Source organism: Phoenix dactylifera, chromosome 1 (assembly GCF_009389715.1).
Source record: "Phoenix dactylifera cultivar Barhee BC4 chromosome 1, palm_55x_up_171113_PBpolish2nd_filt_p, whole genome shotgun sequence".
In the NCBI taxonomy this organism is placed as follows: Eukaryota; Viridiplantae; Streptophyta; class Magnoliopsida; order Arecales; family Arecaceae; genus Phoenix; species Phoenix dactylifera.
The window spans coordinates 21,571,489-21,589,320 of NC_052392.1; the positions used below are offsets into that span (position 1 = coordinate 21,571,489).

General features: G+C 40.8%; 2 protein-coding genes across 2 annotated transcripts; both read right to left on the minus strand.

Moving 5' to 3' along the window:
* Positions 1–1,754: 1,754 nt before the first annotated feature.
* On the minus strand, positions 1,755–3,797 carry LOC103711512 (peroxidase 40). The gene is made up of 4 exons (XM_008797681.4): positions 3,638–3,797; positions 3,324–3,515; positions 2,395–2,560; positions 1,755–2,303 (listed from the first exon to the last, which is right to left on the minus strand). The coding sequence occupies exons 1-4, from the start codon at positions 3,683–3,685 to the stop codon at positions 1,909–1,911; spliced, it is 801 nt and encodes a 266-aa protein (XP_008795903.2). The 5' UTR covers positions 3,686–3,797; the 3' UTR covers positions 1,755–1,908.
* A 1,304-nt stretch (positions 3,798–5,101) lies between these two features.
* On the minus strand, positions 5,102–16,759 carry LOC103711481. Its single transcript, XM_008797626.2, has 5 exons — positions 16,185–16,759; positions 13,940–14,096; positions 5,851–6,074; positions 5,501–5,674; positions 5,102–5,410 (listed from the first exon to the last, which is right to left on the minus strand). The coding sequence occupies exons 1-5, from the start codon at positions 16,455–16,457 to the stop codon at positions 5,324–5,326; spliced, it is 915 nt and encodes a 304-aa protein (XP_008795848.1). The 5' UTR covers positions 16,458–16,759; the 3' UTR covers positions 5,102–5,323.
* Between the last annotated feature and the right edge of the window lie 1,073 nt (positions 16,760–17,832).

The following is a 17,832-nucleotide window of genomic DNA, read 5'->3' on the forward strand; positions in this document are numbered from 1 at the left end:
GTTGGGGTTCTTTATAGTTCTGATAAGAGTACTTAGGTGGTGGAGGTATGGCCCGTTTCCATCATGAGAGGGAGTGGTGCGTAGCTTGAGCTTGCTTGTGGCGCACGGTGGAGTCCATCCTTGAGAATAGCGAGACGTTAACAGTCGTAGTAGGGTATGACCCTTTCTCATCATGAGTGGGAATGGCGTGCAGCCTGAGCTTACTTGTGGCGCACGGTGGAGTCCGTCCTTGGGCACGCACATGGGTGCGGCCGTTGGTGAGGCCGAGCTCGTCGAGAGGTCACGTCACGCATTTGGCAAGGTCGGCTAGGCGGGTGCTAAGGTCAGCCTAGCATCCCGAGCTCCGAGGTGTGCTCGGTTGAGCGCCCCGAGCTCAAGGGTCGGAGCGTATTACTGGAGAGAGCGCTCGAGCTTCGTCGGACGTGTCGGCAAATAAGGAAGGTGCCCCGAGCTTGGCTGGGGCTTGTCGGCGAATGAGGAGGGCGCCCTGAGCTTGGCCGGGATGCGTCGGCGAATGAGGAGGGCGCGTCAGCAAATATCCGAGGTTGAAAGAGCTTTCGGTGGAGTCTGAGATCGGGCTGATTCTGGGCCGGATCGAGAATATGTCCGATCGTGGCCGAAATTAGGTGCCCTCTTTGTTGTGGGCTGAAAGATTCATTTCGCTCCTCATCAATAGTGATGTGGAAACTTAGGTATTTCTAGTCCCTATTGGAAACAGCACTTTTCGCTTTCTTTTCCCAAATTTCTAGTTTGGATCGGATCGGGCCAGGATGGCAGGATTGCATTCACGCGGCGTTGGCCCGAAGAGAAGGGCTTTCCCCTTCCCTGCACCAGTGACGTCCCTCTTGGCAGCCTTTTATGTATATATATAATATATTTCGTTCTCTTTTTAAGTCCTTTGACCTCTCCTTCTCGAAAGGGGTTTGTAGAAACAAATAAATAAGATAAAGTTCCTGCCCGGAAGCAGGTAAAGTCGAGAAGATCTGTTGGTTGCCTTCAGCTGCCTTCTCCTGTAAGTCTTGTCCACCCATTTCCCACAAATACGTCAAAAATCCGCAGTGCATATCAGCTGGCTGACATCAAACCAGCTACTATTTACCCCATGCTATTAACTTGAACATGATCCAAGTGGGCATTTTTTTTTATTTTTTTTTGAATATAACAATAATTCAGTGTCATTCTGGTATTGAACTTTGCAATCTCAACAATTAACATTATTTGAAATAGGTTCGATATTAAAAAACTTCCTAAATGTCTTCCCCATATATATCATGTATTGTTTTTCCTTGTATTTTTTTTTCCTTTCTTGCTCATTCTATGCCTAATAGCCTTTGCTACGAGGAGGAAAGAAAAGCCTACACAAGAAGTGTATTTAGACCTCCTTATCACAAGAAAGGGGTGGCTAATAAACCATGGTCTTAGGACCCAATTGTAATTGTCGCAATAAAATCTATAGTTACCAGCAGTCGATTTAAACAACTTGGGACCGAATCTCACCTCTCACCATAATTTGAGGTATTCGAGAGAAAAAAAATCATCTACCAAGCGAGGAATCGGAACTATTAATATTGCCTTGCTCCCAGTCATCCACCTTATCCTCAACCCAGTTGCTGTTTGACGTTTCTAATTAAATTTTTTTCCCCCACATCCATGGGATACGCATTAACTTCACCTAATTGAGCCCACTTACACGTCACATGCCACTCAACCAGTATCCAGCAATAAACTTTCTAAGCGCGGAATTAGAATAAGAAAAGACAGCATGTTATTCTCGCCAAGATCAACTGGCTACTGCCAAAGTACATACCAAACGCACTCTCGAAAGCTGAAGACGCCAAACACAAACAGCCAAACAACACTCAGACAGACTCAGGTCCAGATACCATAGTTCGCATCCTCACGGTAAACTCAGTTAATCGCCCTGCAACTCATCCGGACCTCGCCGCCGCTCCCTGCCGGCGGCGCCAACCTCCCCATCCTGACCATGGACGCTTTGAAGTCCTCGAAGAAGAGCAGGAGGTCCATAGCATAGGCCTGGACGAGGCTGACGACCTCACCAGCTCCGTTCACCAGCACCTGGTCCGACGGCAGGAGCCCTTCGCCCGAGAGCAAGTTGATGTAGTACTGGTTGTCGAAGGTGGCGGGCGTGGCCAAGTCGAGGTGGGCCAACGTCCCATTGGAGTCCGAGCACAATTGCTGCAGCGATTGGAGGAATTCTCGGTCGACATTGCCGGAGCTGCCGCCGCCTCCGCCGAGGCGGGAGCTGAAGGACGAGCAGCGGGCCTTGCCGATGGTGTGCGCACCTGCGGGGGCTTGCATTAGATCCGGAGCATGCAATTTTTTTTTAAGAGGTGAGAGACGGGGGAATTTTTTTTTTTTTTTTTGGCCGTGTACCGGAGAGTGCGGCCATGTCTTTGGGAGAGAGGCCGAGGTTTTGGAACTTTTGGACGAGGGTGGCGACGTCGGAGGTCGGGGCCGGGATGCTGGCGTTGGCGGCCGAACGGCTGGCGGTCAAACCGTCCTTCCTTCCCACCTCCACCTCCCACGTGGGCCCACCTGACTGGTCCACGCCGTGTGTGATGTTAGCATACTAATAATAGTTTAATTCATATGCAGCAAAGTTTTGGGTGGAAGAAAGAAAGAAGCTAGGGTGAGCAAATACAAACTTAAAGGTGAAAGTGTGACCATATGTAACGATGTATATTTAGTTTTATATTAATTATTTGTTAGATAGATTTTAGATACTTATATAGAATTAAAAAATTTAAATAATATTTTTTTGCTAGCTATTTTGGATGAAATTCTGGATTATTACAAATGATATCAAAGCAAACTCAGCCTATAACTTATGAGGACTAGAAAATACTGCGAGATACTTCTGATTAGATTTGAATGAATTTAAACCCTTAGCTCGATAAGAAAGTCAGAGCTTAAATAGAGAGAATATGTAAGGACTTGTGCGGGCGTATATTTAGTCCCACATCGGTTATTCGCGGAGCCAAAAAAAATATCCTTCAGTTAGTCATTTTGAGTGAGGTCTTGGGTTGTTAAAAATGAGCTTTGTTGATACCTATAGGTAGGAGCAAACAAGAGTGATCTTCTCCGGTAAAAGAACTAAATGGATAATGTTGCCTAAACAAGAGAGATTTTCTCCAATGCAGGAACTAAATGGATAATGCTGACTATATACAAGATAAACAAAAATGGTACTCAAAAGAGGACGTTTAATTTTCTTAATGGTTGAGTTTCTAACAATTTTATTTGGTGATATCGCTGAATTCCTCATAGTTTTCAAGTCGCCAGCAAATAATGTACGCACTTACCAGCACGACAGAGTCTCGAGCTGCAATGGCGAGGATATCAGCACAAGATACTGTCTGAGGACATGCTAGCTCAAGCTCAGACTTGATCCCATCGACCACGTCGAAGCCCCTCAGGGAATTCAAGTTGGGCCCAGCCGTCTTCTCTCCTATAAAAGTTGCTGTATCATCCAGAAGCACCGAAGCATCGCAGCCCTTGATATATATCATTAAGTCACCAAATCAATCTTTAGTAAAGCACAAGTTTGCATCATTAATTAAACTTATCCTTTAGTTACACTACGTCCGTGGAAGCATGACGACGTGCAGTCACTTACATTAACAAAACAGTCATGGAAGTGAAGTCGGAGGAGGGAAGCAGCCATTCTCGGGTCATTCGCCACTGCTTGTTGTACCCCTGAAAATATGATCTCTTCCGCCTGTGGGCAGCTACTTTGGTACCCATGAAATTGGAGCGATCCAATAGTACCATGGTCGCCGTTGCCACCACTGCCAAAACAATCTTTGGTCAAGGCATTGGGTTTGCTAGCTAGGGTTAGGACCAGGAAAGCACAGGCTAAAACAGAGACCATGTTTTCTTCCAAGGAAAAGACTAGAGCAAAGCAAAGGCAACCAATGCAGAGTTACCAACTCTTTTGGTTATCTTGTGAAGTAGGAGGGTAACAGATCTCTCTTATATATAGGGGAGGGAGGGAGATGACGAGGTCCACAAGATGAGGATCAAGGCTAGTGTGTTTGACATGACCGCGTTAACCTTTTGAAACGATCAAACGGAGGACCATGCAGTATAATCCCATGCACCTACTAAATTGCTAAAAAGGTAATTTGCATATAAATGTCAGTACGTTGGTAGAATATATCGCGCTCGAGCCATTCCGAATGAACCAATCTCTATATATGTGGAAAAAAAATTTATTACTTGCTTAGAAATCGAACTGTATGCTAAATGTAGACCGAAACGAGAGCTTCGACCAAAATTACTGGTGCATTCAAGTATTATCCCCAGTTGTCTTTTATCACTTCACTCTTTTAGAGCTAAGTACGTGAGAAACTGAAACCGATATCCTTCCTATTTTCTGGTGCTTGTCCTGGGAGTTGACGCCTTCAAATAACATCTCAGCTTTTGGGAGGTTGCAGCAAAGCGCGTAGTTGGTGAAACCGTCGTCCGCCCTGAACCAGGACTCAGAGACTCTTTGCTGTAGGAAAAGAGGGGGAGGGGGATCATGTGAGCAACTATTTGAAGTAATCCGTGAAAGCTGATGCTGTGAGGAAACTGGAACCAGTGAGGAGTGGGAAATCCCCCAACCACGCCTATAAACGTGTGTGGCTTGAAAATAGGGCGAGTGTCGGCACACTGACCTATTGGGTGGTCCAAATTCTATCTACTGTTACTTTTTCCTTTTTCATTTTATGGTGGCTTAAAGATACGTAAATCGAGTATCAATGTTATTAAAGTATATATTCAGAAGATGATGTTCCGACATGTCAAGTTTTCTAAAAGAAGTGACTGAAACCATTAAACTGAAGGTTAGACGTAGGAACCTTTTTGAAGAGCTAGGATGGTATCACCCCATGCGAGCGGGTTGGGGGGGCAGGGTTTTGATTCCGGTTGGAATCAGCCCCTAAACAAATGGGATGTATATAGGAGAGGAAAAAACAGGAATTAAACCCTCCTAATCTAATAATAATAATAAGGCCTTGTGATGCATAAAATAATCCGGCAGTTAGCAATCATAATGCATGTGAGCAATCAGAAAATTATTGACCTGATCAAAAAGGAATTAGGGAGGTGTAATCCAACTTATTATTAATTAAGCATCTGTGTACTTGTTATATTAGTCACATATATGTCCATATAACAGGATCCTTGCACAAAAGGCAGTGACTGTAAAACTATATAAGAAGGCACGGTAGGCAGTATCAGCACGAGATTTTTGGCAGAACATTAAGCAGACCTACAATAAGCTGTAAATCCTCAGGAAAAGGGCAGGCAGCTCGTCCATTCAAAAGACATCAGGATGGAAGCGTCCTGGAATAGAGCTGCTTTGCTGAGCCTGTCTGAGATGCATTGTAAGTGCGTAGTTATTGACCTGCCATGCGACGAGTCATCGATGAGTTTTGCCCGAAGGGCCTTCTCTAGGCAAAAGAAGCATGCCCGCATGAAAGGCAAACTTGCTTACCTCTAGTGTTCTCAACTGCTCTTGACACTGGGACACCAGCTGTTTCAGGTGCTGCACCTCTTGGCTTCTCTCATCGTGCTCTTTCTGACGCTCGTGCTGAATCGCCACAGCTCGCTTCAGAATAGCACTCTCTCTAAGCAGGACTTCAACTTGCTCCTTCAGCATCATGTTTTCCTATTTCACGTAAAAGAAGTTTTCGGAAGCAAAACTGATATTTGACTATTTAAGAGTTCCTCTGGTTTGGTAAATAGATATTTTGAACAGCTAAAAGAAGAGAGATGTCAACTAGAGCGGAAAAAAAAAATCAAGAATGTCCTGCCTGCAATCTCTGTAAAGAAGCATAAAAGTACCTTGTGAAACCTCTGCATTGCTTCAGCACCCGCAGCACGGCTGATAATGGACTTCTCGAGAACTTCCAGGACTCTGGAGGTGCGAGCCCTTGCATCATCCATGTCAGTGGCATTCATCATTTCTCTCACAAGCAGTTCAACCCATTCAGAGCCATTAGTTGGAAGACTTTCTGCACCATGGGCATTTTCAGCATCCCCATCTGCACCACTATTGTTCATGATACCTGCAAAGTTTCTCAAGTCCATGTAAGATGAATATATCTCCTATTCATTGGGGGTCTTGGCTTGGTAGCACAGTGACTGACGAGCATATTTGCAATTTCAATGTAATCATATTCCAAATATGCCCAGCAAAGAGCGATAACAAAAAGGACCCATAACATGACCTTCGAGGATAATCTACTGATATAGCATGGTATCAAGAAACAAATATGGTATTATCCTCTTTCAGAAGTTGTCATTGATGAACACGCACCAAAAATCTATCTAAACTTAAAATATCACAGATTTATTCAATGAAACAATATGTGAAATTAGACTTTGACAGTTTTTTCCCTCTATAGCAATGTTATGGAAAGGAAAAGGTTTACAACAGCATATACAGTGCAAGAAGATAAGATTAGTTCATATGTAACAATGCAGAGAAAACATAGACCTCCCAAAAAGCTTCAACAAAAAAATACAAGCACATAACCTTGAATGTACTAATAAATAAGTTAAACACATCGACTATTGAGTTTTTGACAACCTATCATAGTGTTTAATTAATGAATGTAAGAAAGAACATAAGAATATGCGATCATGCATGAATTTCCAGATATAACTATTTCAGATAACTTTACTTTAAAAAAAAAATGTTTTAAAAAATCATAAAACAAACCAGAGATTCCAAATGTTTAAAACAAACATGTAAGTTTCTGCATGAAACTATCATTTCCACAATCACAAGTTTTAGAAATGCCAAATAAATAAATAAATAAATGAAAAAAGGAACATGCTGGCTTTATACTACTAAGTGCACTAAAATTGGAATGTCCAGCAATTTATTTTATTTTGCCTTCTTACAACTAAAAATTCAAGCATAAACAGTTAAATAGTCAACCATGCTAGGGCATTTAGATGTTTATCAACCTAACAAAACAAGATGTCAAGCCCAGGTAAGCCACCCATAATAAGAAATACCATAATGGTTGGCCAGCACCAAAAATGTCACTAATTTCTTTCTCATGATTAGCCTGTTACTTAGATGCTCTTTAATCGTGAGTAAAGATCATACTATTAAAGCTCCAAACCCAAAACTCAACCATCTATTATTGATCTTGCGTCCCGCAAATACAGCTGGCATAATTTGTAAAACACACCACTTAAAAGAACATGAACAGAAAGATCTTACTAGTAAAGTTCAAATTCCAAAACTCCATAGTAAGCTCCTATAATAAGCAATGAATGAATCTTTTCTCCTAAACAAAGTACTCCACCATAGCCTCCACCTTCATTGGTAAAAGCTGGACCTCCCAATGCTTAAAATAACCAGGGAAAAAAAACAGAAAAGGAGAAGATGAGTCTGTGCTCCTTTTCTGCTGCCATCATTTTGCAGATACATTCCAGCATCATTTTTCTTTATACCTTTATTGAGAAATAGTACAAATCCCACTCAAGGAAAGATACACAGGATAGATATCGATACACATCAAATCTCCTTTGAAAGGTGATTTAGAAAATAGACACTGCTACCCAGTGTGAAAACAAAGAACATGAAGAACGACAATAGACAACAAAAGATACAAATACAGCAACAAAAAGAAAGAGGTTCTCACTTAAAACCAATAGAACCACCTCCTAGATCCAAGAACAAGAAGTGAACTTAAAATTCACGAATGCACATCAGCAACAATAGCAGGACCTTAGTACATATTTGACATTTAACATATCCTTCTACATCCACTGAGCATCTAAATTCTCTTCTTTTTTCTGCTGTGCATATGCATTTCATTAAGTTTTCCAGATTGTATCTGGTCTTGTTCTCCTAATATCTGCTATTTTTCAAAAAAGGGTAAATAATCAAAACTCTAAGGCATTAGCACCACTAGGTAAGAAAAAAGTAGCAGACCACACTACAGGGCAAAGTCAAAAGCCAAAAAGGAAGGACCTAAAGCCTTCCCTGGTATTGTTTGCTTTTGTTTCATGAAAACCACAAGCATCATATAATCACCCAAATATATCAGGACATGAAATTTTCTAGATATCCTTAAAATCTGCATAATCTGCATAATTTGCACATCTATACAACAATGATAACCATATTGAAGTCTCTTATTGCTGAACAAACCAAATGAGGTTTGACATGTCGATCCTTACCTGCTACACAATTGGTGCACATTTCTATCAAGCGAATAGGCTCAAATATAATTAACCAAATCAAATATTGATGCTATTGCAATTAAAAGAGGCTGACAATACTCCAACAATGCTTTAACAAAGACAAGTTTCTATATCAAAGTCATGTGAATTCAGAAAAGACCAAACAAAGAGAAAACTAAAACTCCAACTAAGTTTTCTTTATATAAATTTTAGATGGGGACCTATTTATAGACATCAGGTAGAAACCTGATAGTTGATACACTTTATAAAACATACTTGAGATTTTCGAAATGTTGTCACTAAGCTCATGAAAGAAGACAGTAGCTAATGACTCTTTGACCCAAGGTCCGCCGTACCGGTACCGGTCGGCGTACCGGTGGCCGGCCGGACCGGTACGGTACCGGTCCGGTCCGTACCGGCCGGTACCGGTACCGTACCGGCCGGTATGCGGTGGTTTCAAAAACCACAGCGCGCGGCGCTGTGGTTCTAAAAAAAAAAAAAAAAATCGTACCGGTGCGAACCGGCCGGTTCGCACCGGTACGAGGCCGGTACCGGCCGGTACGGGCCCGAACCGGCCGGTACGCACCCGTACCGGCCGGTTCGGATAAAAAACCGGGATATACCGGTTTTTTATCCGTTCCGGTACCGGTCTAGGACCGGACCGGTACGTACCGGCCCGTACCGGCCGGTACGGGCCGGTACGGCATTCCATGCTTTGACTTGTGCATTCCTCCTCCATCATTTGGTTTTGTTGACCTTCCACTTTTATCCCCCTATGAAGCCTTCAACATCTTCCACATCACTTGACTGCTCATCTACTTGCCTCGAAACAGGATTAACAAGGTTTTCCTTAATGCAATCCCTATTGCACTTTATTCCTATCAGATTTTGTTTTCTTTTGTAGAAATATTGGGAATGGCTAGGTTAATAAATAAGTGGAATACATTGATTGATTGATTGATTGATTACATTCAGGTTTCTTTAAATTCAGTCTGCATTATTAATTATGCTTTTGGTTAAGAAGATTATTGAAGAATAGTTATGATAATACCTTTTTTTCTTCTCTACTTCTACTTTGAAAGTTAACTTGCCATGCAAATATTGAGGGACAGGGCACCCTTATGGAGGCGGAATCTACTAGTGCTTAAAAGGCAGTTTTTTGGTGGCTTCTGCTAATGATTTTATAATTTTCTCCAAGCTTTTCTACAGCACTTTTTGAAACTTAAGGACTCTCGAAGAGTATGCAGGATGAGGGGAACAATCTCTTAATGCAGCCAAAAAAACCCAATCAACTATCTCTTGCATAGGCAGCTTTTAGGGAAACGATTATTGAGTGCATAGTGTACTGTCCCAGCTAATGTAGGCACCATTTAGGGAACCTATTGTTGTAACACTCAAAGCTCAAAGACTTTAATCTCCTTATTGATACTCTCTACAGGAACCATACTGGTTAGAGACAGAACATGTTAAATTTAGCTAAGAGGCTTTCCCTTCAAAAGTTTGTTTCTCCAGTCACCACTGATTTATTGTTTGAGAGCTACTTAGGTGCCCTGATTGATGCTTGATAATTTAGAGAAAGCTGATACGAGATTTATCCATTGAAAAGAGGATAAAAATTCTAGCTTGCCCCAAATTAGCTAGGAGCCCCATTGGCTGAGAAAAGGATCTTGGGTCTATAATGTGCAATGGGCATCAATCAGTCAACAGGCTTCGATGACACAAGTAAAAAGAAACGAATCTTACCTCCAATATGGGAACTGATTGGTGAAAAAGACCAGGATTATGCCAAAATTTCTGCGAAACCATGTCCACAAAAGTCTGACCTGGTCTTTGGACCTCTATCCAGGCCAATAATTTCGCGTATGCCACCAATCCGAAAGAAGATAACATTCTTAGGTGTTGGTGACTCTAATGGAATTAAAATGTTAGATCTGCTGCTGAGTCTGCATATTTTCTAACACCTCCATTTGACCAAAGTTATAATCTCTAGAATTTGAGAGGCATTTAGAATATCAAGGTGCCCCCAGAATCTAAACTCTCTAAAAGCTCTGAGTTATGCTGAATAAGAGAATGGGCTTGAAACTATAATATGTGTCATCCTGGATGAGTATTTCAACCAACTTCAATGGGCATGACACTTTAGTAAAATTTTGATGGACAAAATATTATAAAGGACATCAAAAAAGGACATTTGTGTCATTTATCACTAGGGATATTTAATAGATTAAGGTACTTTACTATGGCAAAGATCAGATGATGGAGTATTTGTTGAGCTTATCTTTCTTTTGGTAATGGAAATTGAGCTGATGAATTCTCCAAAACTGAAAACACGATATTAGCTGGATTACTATCTAATTCAACTACATTGTTAGTTATGTGGATAGACTGTTGCAGCATCTATTTATAGGAGGTGTAACGACCTACAACCTCACCCAAAGAGGCTAACTATAAGGTGTTATTTGGGTTCTCTGATCCTGTATAAGTACCCAAGACCTTCTCCGCACACAAGTGATGTGGGGTTAAACATATGCTCGAACATGTTCTCACATACTCCACCCACTTAAGCTTTTGCATCCTTGCCAAGCGAAGGATCCAAATTCAATCACAAATTTGATCAAATTCAATCATAAATACCATGATCGACCTATGGTTAGCTCCAAATAGGCTCGTGCTGTAGTGACCCCTAATCTACATAAGCCATGGGTTGGATCCGCTTTGATACTATTTGTAATCACCTAGAATCTCACCCAAAAAGGCTAGCTAGAAGGTATTATTTAGACTCTTTAGTTCTATGTAAATATCCAAGATCTTTCCAGCACACAACCAATATAGAATTAAAATATACGCCGCATAGGTTCTCACAGGAGGAGAGGATTGGTAAAGATGCAAATATTTATTCATGCTAGAGAATGCACTGTAAGTGGAAAAACAACAACAACAACGACAAAGAAATTGGGACTTGGGCTCTTATTCTGAATATTGATACAATCTAGATTTATTATATCATTTCAAAAATGAAGTTGCTTCAAAATTTCTAGTATTCTCAAAGAATGTCTCTATATATACCAAAATCTTTTCCTGATAAGTAATGTTAGCTTTAAAAAAGCGAAGGAATGGTCTTGTTGTCAACTTTTATTAGGATATGATTATACAAAGCCTAAAATAAATGAAATTTACAAAATATGAGTTTGTTCCTCTCACAGGACCTGTTTTGGGAAAAGTACGCATCATAAAATTCAAAAATGGAAAAAACAGTTTAATGTACAAAGGGTCTCACACTCTTTTCAATAAACCAGGTCTCGCACTCTTTTTCATAAACCTGCTTTACATAGAATCATGTTCCAAGATTCATCATTGTTGGTATCGGACCCCACAGCAATACCATTCTGGTAAAGTATTTACCACACCCAATACAGGGTCTGTTTAGCATACCGAGACTTAGTAGACCCTGTACCGAGTCTGGGTTCGGTATTAGTATAGTATGCTAGGCTTGATACAGGGCGGTATGCACTAGTATGGTGAACCTTGCATATTTCTACTTTGTTTTAATAAAATTCACAAGACCACCACTAAAACAAATAAAATAAACATGTTGTTTTCGACTAACAAAACTTGATCGTGAAGATGGCAGCATTCCTTTCACTAGAGGAGAGTTCTATAAACATTAAAGTACACAATAAAGATACTTGCTCAATATTTTCCTTTCAGCAAAAGGTTGAGAAATAGTTAAGTAATTTTATAGTTTAAAATCCAAATATCTTAGCTAACTTAGAGCCTTGTTGAACAAGAAATGAAAAGGAAGCCAGACACATTAAAGATGATGGACAGATCCTGTAGATTTACTAAAAGAATATAGTAATTTAAGCTAAAAATATCATGAGAAAGCAGCTCTATTTCATCGATAGCTAGAACAGGGCAAAAATGGGCAACCAAGTTGAGGTTTTAACACATTTAAACCCAGCCATAGAAGGACTGTAATTTTGTAGCCTTGAAACTGATTATACATGATTGGACTCAAGATCACCAAGGGAATAAAATCACACATTCTAACATGTAACAAGACAAAAGTAAGACATAATGTTGCCTCAAGAGCAATAGAAGCGTAACTACGCAAATATGCACAATAGATTCTTAAGGTTGCTAAATTCAGATCTTGTGTAAATGATCAAAGAAATGGAGCAAACTAAGAAGATCTGCATATAATTCAGAAGGAATATTAAGACAAAGGTTTCTCTTTCCATACAGAGCAACACCAACTTCATGACCCTGATCCTTAACTAACAAAATTACAAACAGCATGGCAGCACTCCATCATCTTCTTAGATGAGGTTTTGGCATCCATCATTTGTGATGAAAGCTGTATTCTTGTCCCCTTTATCAACTAAGTCCTTGGTACTCTAAAATACATAATTTGATTGCCAACCTCCAATGAATCCAATGCATATCTTCCCAAGAACTATGGCCTGCATATTAGAAGAGCTATCACATCTTCCATTCACAGCATAGATGGCTTTTCTTACATGATCTGTTTGTGAGACATCTCCCCCTCGCTTGGCATTTGAAGGCAAAGAACGACAGATTCAAATCAAGGTGATCTTGGCACCAAGTTAAATATTGTAAAGTACAATTCAGGACCAGAGTAACAATTTATGCTTCCAATTGGATCTTGTCTCCTATGAGATGATTTGGATCTAATCTTAAAGTGGATGTTTAACATTCAGATTTTGATAGCGATCTACATGGATAAAGCTTAGGATGAAGGTTTTAACAAGAATTGTGGTCATGATTAGGGCCATGACTAGGATTAACATTCCAAGTGGTGGTTCTCAGCCCTAACCTGCCTGAGGTTAACAAGCATATAGAAAATTAGAACCACAATGAATCTCAGCTGAAACACCCTTCCTATCTATCTGAAGAAAGTAAATTTACAAACTTCAACTCTAAGGAGGGTAGGTTACCATGCTAACATGCTGAGGAATGATCTTGATTTTGTTCATTCGTAAATTAATATTATTCAATTTATAATCCACAAAATCGGTTAATAAAATCCAATCATAAAAAAAAAACACAAAAAGGGTAATTCTTAGTTCTGTACCTCAACCAAGAAGTTGTTCCAATAATAAGTCAGAAAGGTTAGCGTAAAAATTATGAAAGAAATAGAAATTTTGAAATGATTTTCAAGATTAGATTCAGAATTAGAACTGAGAAAATGTTTGGAAGGAAGTCGATCTAGTTGAAGTTTGGGCTCCAATTCACAGCTAAAGTTCCTAGTAGAAATTGAGTCTAAGATCAAAATTGAAGCAAAAAACCGTACGACAATATTTGACAATTTGATAGCTTTTATTCCTTGCAGAGCACAAGGTCCATATAAAAAACAAAATACATAAATAAATGAACCCCCAAATTACACATGTTTAAGTTCTATCAGTATCATTCCTACAAAGTGATAAGTCACCGAAAAAATGTCTGGTAAAAAAGTAGAAAAGGTATACTCAGAACAATTTTCAAGCAACTATGATATTGCACTATTTTAAACAAAATGCAAAGTAAGACTATATTTCAGATACCTAAAGGCAAAAGTCCTGAAAATCAAGATTGAGATACATGAAGAAAATACAAGAGTAATGGGGTGCATAATAAGGAAAAAAGACATAAATTATATATATATATTAATTGGCCAATAAAAGCTATGTCACATGAGAGCCTGGGAATTTGAACGCATGCATACCTTCAGATGAAATATGAACATTTGTTTCAACTCCATTTTCAGGTTTGCTCACAACAGAACCTAAGTTGATATCTGCTGACTCCAGACAGAGATCGTTTAAACTCTTTATAGCAGAATCCAGATCATTTCCAGATGCCTCAAGTGCCCTTTCAAGAAACTGCAATAATTTTGTTGCCATTTATTAGCTAAAGATAGACATCATAAGCCATCAATCTAATTTTATGACTTGTCTGTAGAATCAGAAGGAAATTTCATCTGATTCACGTTAACAAGCATTTAAAGTCATCAGGAGGAAAAGCTAGCTAAAATAGGCAAAGACTATGTGCAACGGAATCACACATAGTAGCTGTAAGATACCAAAATTAATGGTTAACTTATGAAAAATGAAAAAGAATTTGTCATAAGCAGCAGGATGTATTTTAGATGGAACTTCACAGAACTAAACACCGTATAAATGAAAATCGACTGAATTCACAACAGACCTGGATTTCACGCTTGAACATTTTCCCAAACAAGACAGCTAGAACATGCAATATGGCTGTTTGAAAACCGAGCTAATTCTATAGCTGGTCTACTATGTAAGCGGTAGGTTGGTCCTTTGGGGCCCTCTATCAAATTTGCAGCTGCATGTCTCGGAGAGGAACAACCATAGGATCAAAATCAATAGCATATAAAGGAAAAAAGAGGAGCTCCAATATGCTCAAATCATCGTATAGACTTGTTGGGGAAGCCAAGCACTATAGGATCACCTGCTTTTGGGGAGGGAGGGGGAGGGGGAGGGGGGGGGGGGAAGAGAGAGAGAGAACAGGGTTTCGCCGACAATTGTTTATAGAAGGATGCCACGAATCCCATGCAAAAGTACACGCGTAATATATCCGCTAAACAGGTGGTAGTGTTTTGCTAACCTGCCATTAATGTTCTTTGACTTAACGACAAAAACAGCTACTTTAAAAGGAAACTGAAATAATGAAGAATTGGAAAAAAGAAGTCATTTTCCCATCACCAATCAAACGTTCTATAGCTTCCAACAGTCAAAGTACATCTTCCCTTTCTCAGGACAGTAATCATGAGAAGTTCATATAAACTGAAAAAACAGATAAGAAAAGAAGGCTATAGCCTGGCAGATGCACCCTTCTTCCATTGGGAGGACAGTCCATGTTCAAACCTTGGGAGGTGTTTCTCAAGCATTTGGAATGGATACTTCTTCCATCATTTCTGTGAAAAGATTGCCAGTGTTCTTTAAACTAAAAGTAGATGGGGAAAAGGAATAGAAAACAAATGTTCCATCTATACAGCAGAAAACAGACCAGAAATAATATGCCTTGAAGCATTCAATATCTATCAAAATTAGAACGTCCCATTCATGGAAGGTACCTTGAGCCCTTACTCTACCATTATTATAAGGGTATGGGATGAAAGAGTCTCTATTCCGAATCATAAGGAACTGCTGCCCGAATCATAAGGAACTGCTGGAGGAAGGAAAGTTGCATGCAAAAGATCTGTAGGGAGGCTCTCGAAAGCTTCAGTCAAATTGGCCCTTCTCTAATCAAGTTGCAATATAATACAAATTTCTTTCTCTAATGTACTCACCCAAATGACACCTCGTAATTATTCTTTTTTTACTATCTAAAATGTAAATTATTAAATGTAATTTATTCACCAGCAATCAGCAAGTGCCACTTGAAAATATGAAAGCAACCAAACAAAATAAACCAAGCAACCATCATAACGGATGATAAAAGACATCAAATCCCTTGGAAAGGGTATAAATTCTTTTTTCGTTTCTTCCTTTTGAATCAGCTGATATAAAAGCAGACATCACAATGCAAGTATACTTCTTTCAATTTGTACCCTTGGTTTCATTTTTTTCAGCAGCAAACAGCACGCACCAGCTCAGAAAACGAAATCAAGTAAACCAACCAAACCAGTCAGCAAATAGAAACGGCGCATGAGCCCATGGCAGCACAAACATAATGCCTCAAGAAGACTTTTCCAAGAAAAACAATTAAATAAATGATTTACATAATCAGTAAATACATCCTTGTATGCATGATCATTTCACGAATCAAGCACAGTAGAACTAGAGTGCAGGCTGAGCTTATCAGCACCAAATCATTCTCATCATTAACGATTTCCTTTTTCGCATGAATCAAAAATCTAGAACGCACCAGCTACAGAAGCGATCGTTTTCAGAGAAAAGAAACCAGAAGAAAGATAAAAAAGAAGGAGATAAGGGGCTTCGAACCTGTGGGTCCATGTCAGGGAAGAGAGACCGCAGGTGGGCGAGATGGGCCGTATTAATATTACCGCTAAGGCGGCTGTTGTTATTGTCGTCGTCGTCGCTCCGATGGAACGCCGGGGAGCTGGAGGCGGAGGAGGGCCGGGGCGGGGAGAGTAGGGAGGCGGTGGGAGAGGAGGCGCCGGCGGAGCAGCGGACCCTCTTGGAGGCGGGGGGAGGGGTATGGAGGAGCTCCTCGAAGACAGAAGAAGACCTCTTGCCGCAGACTAGGGCAGACATGATGGTCTCCACCTCGACTCGGCCTTACAGTCCTCCTCGGGGCCGATCCCTTGGCTCGCCGCGGCCGCCGCCTCCTCCCGATCGTCCCTATGCCGCTCCTCCCATCCAGCGGCTGCAATCTCGGCCAGAATCCTTCTGCAGGCCTCTCCGGATCGATCCACCGCGGGGGCGGCGAGGGGAATCGGGGTGTTGGTGGAGGAGAAGAGGGGGAGATGAGAAGGAGAACGCGAGGGGGATTGGAGGCTGTGGTTTCTCGGGCGAGGGTTCCGAATTCCGAAAGGATGCGCCGTGGTTGGGACACGGGGCCCGTTACATTACATATATGTAGTGATATAGGCCGGCAAGCGAAAGGGACGGAACTCTTTCCGAGGTTGAGCGCGCGTGAAAAAATCGTGTTTCCTTGCAATTTTAGGTGACTCGGTCCGGAAGTGACGCCCTTGCGCGTCGAGTGGGGCGACCAAAACCAACTTGGGGCCTTCATGTCCAACCAGCGCAAATATGGACAACAAGGTAAAATGGAGGAGAATTCTGCATGCGAAGCTCGTTTTTATGAGTTTAGGACAACGAAAACACGTTATTTTCGAGGCTGCTTGAAACTACGGATGCCTTAATCTTTAGCTAATATGGCATGGAAGGAATACGAGAGGTGGATAGAGAGTCATATGCATGCATCGCCACCATATCCCTCGTATCAGAAATGGACGACAGTTGCACAATATCCCTGCCATGCATGTTTGCAACTACCTACATGTTTTGCATCCCAACGTGATGGTCAGAGTCTCCAAAATGACCAAGAGCTTTTTCGTTTCTAAGATGGATGATGTGGCAGTGATCTATGCATGCATCGCGCTCTACATGCAAAATATGCACCGAAAAAGATTTGAACTCTATTAATAAATGACTATGAAGGGGGATGCTAATAAACCAACCCTCCATGTATCAAACTATTTTGTGAATAGCAATACAAGTATGATACATGGAAGGGAGGAGAAGGAGGAAAACAACATATTAAACAATTTAATATTCTCACAATCTCAAGATCTTCATATTAGTGGCACATTTGTACAATCAACGCCTCTTTCTCTTGCCATCTAAACTTTTCAAACTAAAGCAGCAAGTCGTACTCAGTTAGCATGTCGAAGTTGTATTCGATCAGTAGACCAAAGTACATGGCACCGGACCAACACACATAGCTAGTAGGTTGAATACCACTAGAAGGGTGTTGACCTCCTATCAAGTATCAAAAAAGAAGACAGATACACTAATGGTGCAAACCAATCCAACAAGGATGTAGGTTGAGTAATTGTAGTGGAGACCTGTTGGAAAAATTTAAATGCGCACGCGGCCGAGACCTGTTGGAAAAATTTAAATGCGC

What these genes read in the sequence shown, in the direction of transcription:
- LOC103711512 (XM_008797681.4), bottom strand. Translation starts at nt 3,685, where the DNA reads ATGGCTGCTTCCCTCCTCCGACTTCACTTCCATGACTGTTTTGTTAAT. An exon ending in TCCATGACTGTTTTGTTAAT is followed by an intron (nt 3,516 to 3,637) that starts GTAAGTGACTGC and finishes ATATATATCAAG; the next exon opens with GGCTGCGATGCTTCGGTGCT. An exon ending in AGACATGGCCGCACTCTCCG is followed by an intron (nt 2,304 to 2,394) that starts GTACACGGCCAA and finishes AAGCCCCCGCAG; the next exon opens with GTGCGCACACCATCGGCAAG.
- LOC103711481 (XM_008797626.2), bottom strand. Translation starts at nt 16,457, where the DNA reads ATGTCTGCCCTAGTCTGCGGCAAGAGGTCTTCTTCTGTCTTCGAGGAG. An exon ending in TGTTCATATTTCATCTGAAG is followed by an intron (nt 6,075 to 13,939) that starts GTATGCATGCGT and finishes GAAACTTTGCAG; the next exon opens with GTATCATGAACAATAGTGGT. An exon ending in AGCAGTTGAGAACACTAGAG is followed by an intron (nt 5,411 to 5,500) that starts GTAAGCAAGTTT and finishes GTCGCATGGCAG; the next exon opens with GTCAATAACTACGCACTTAC.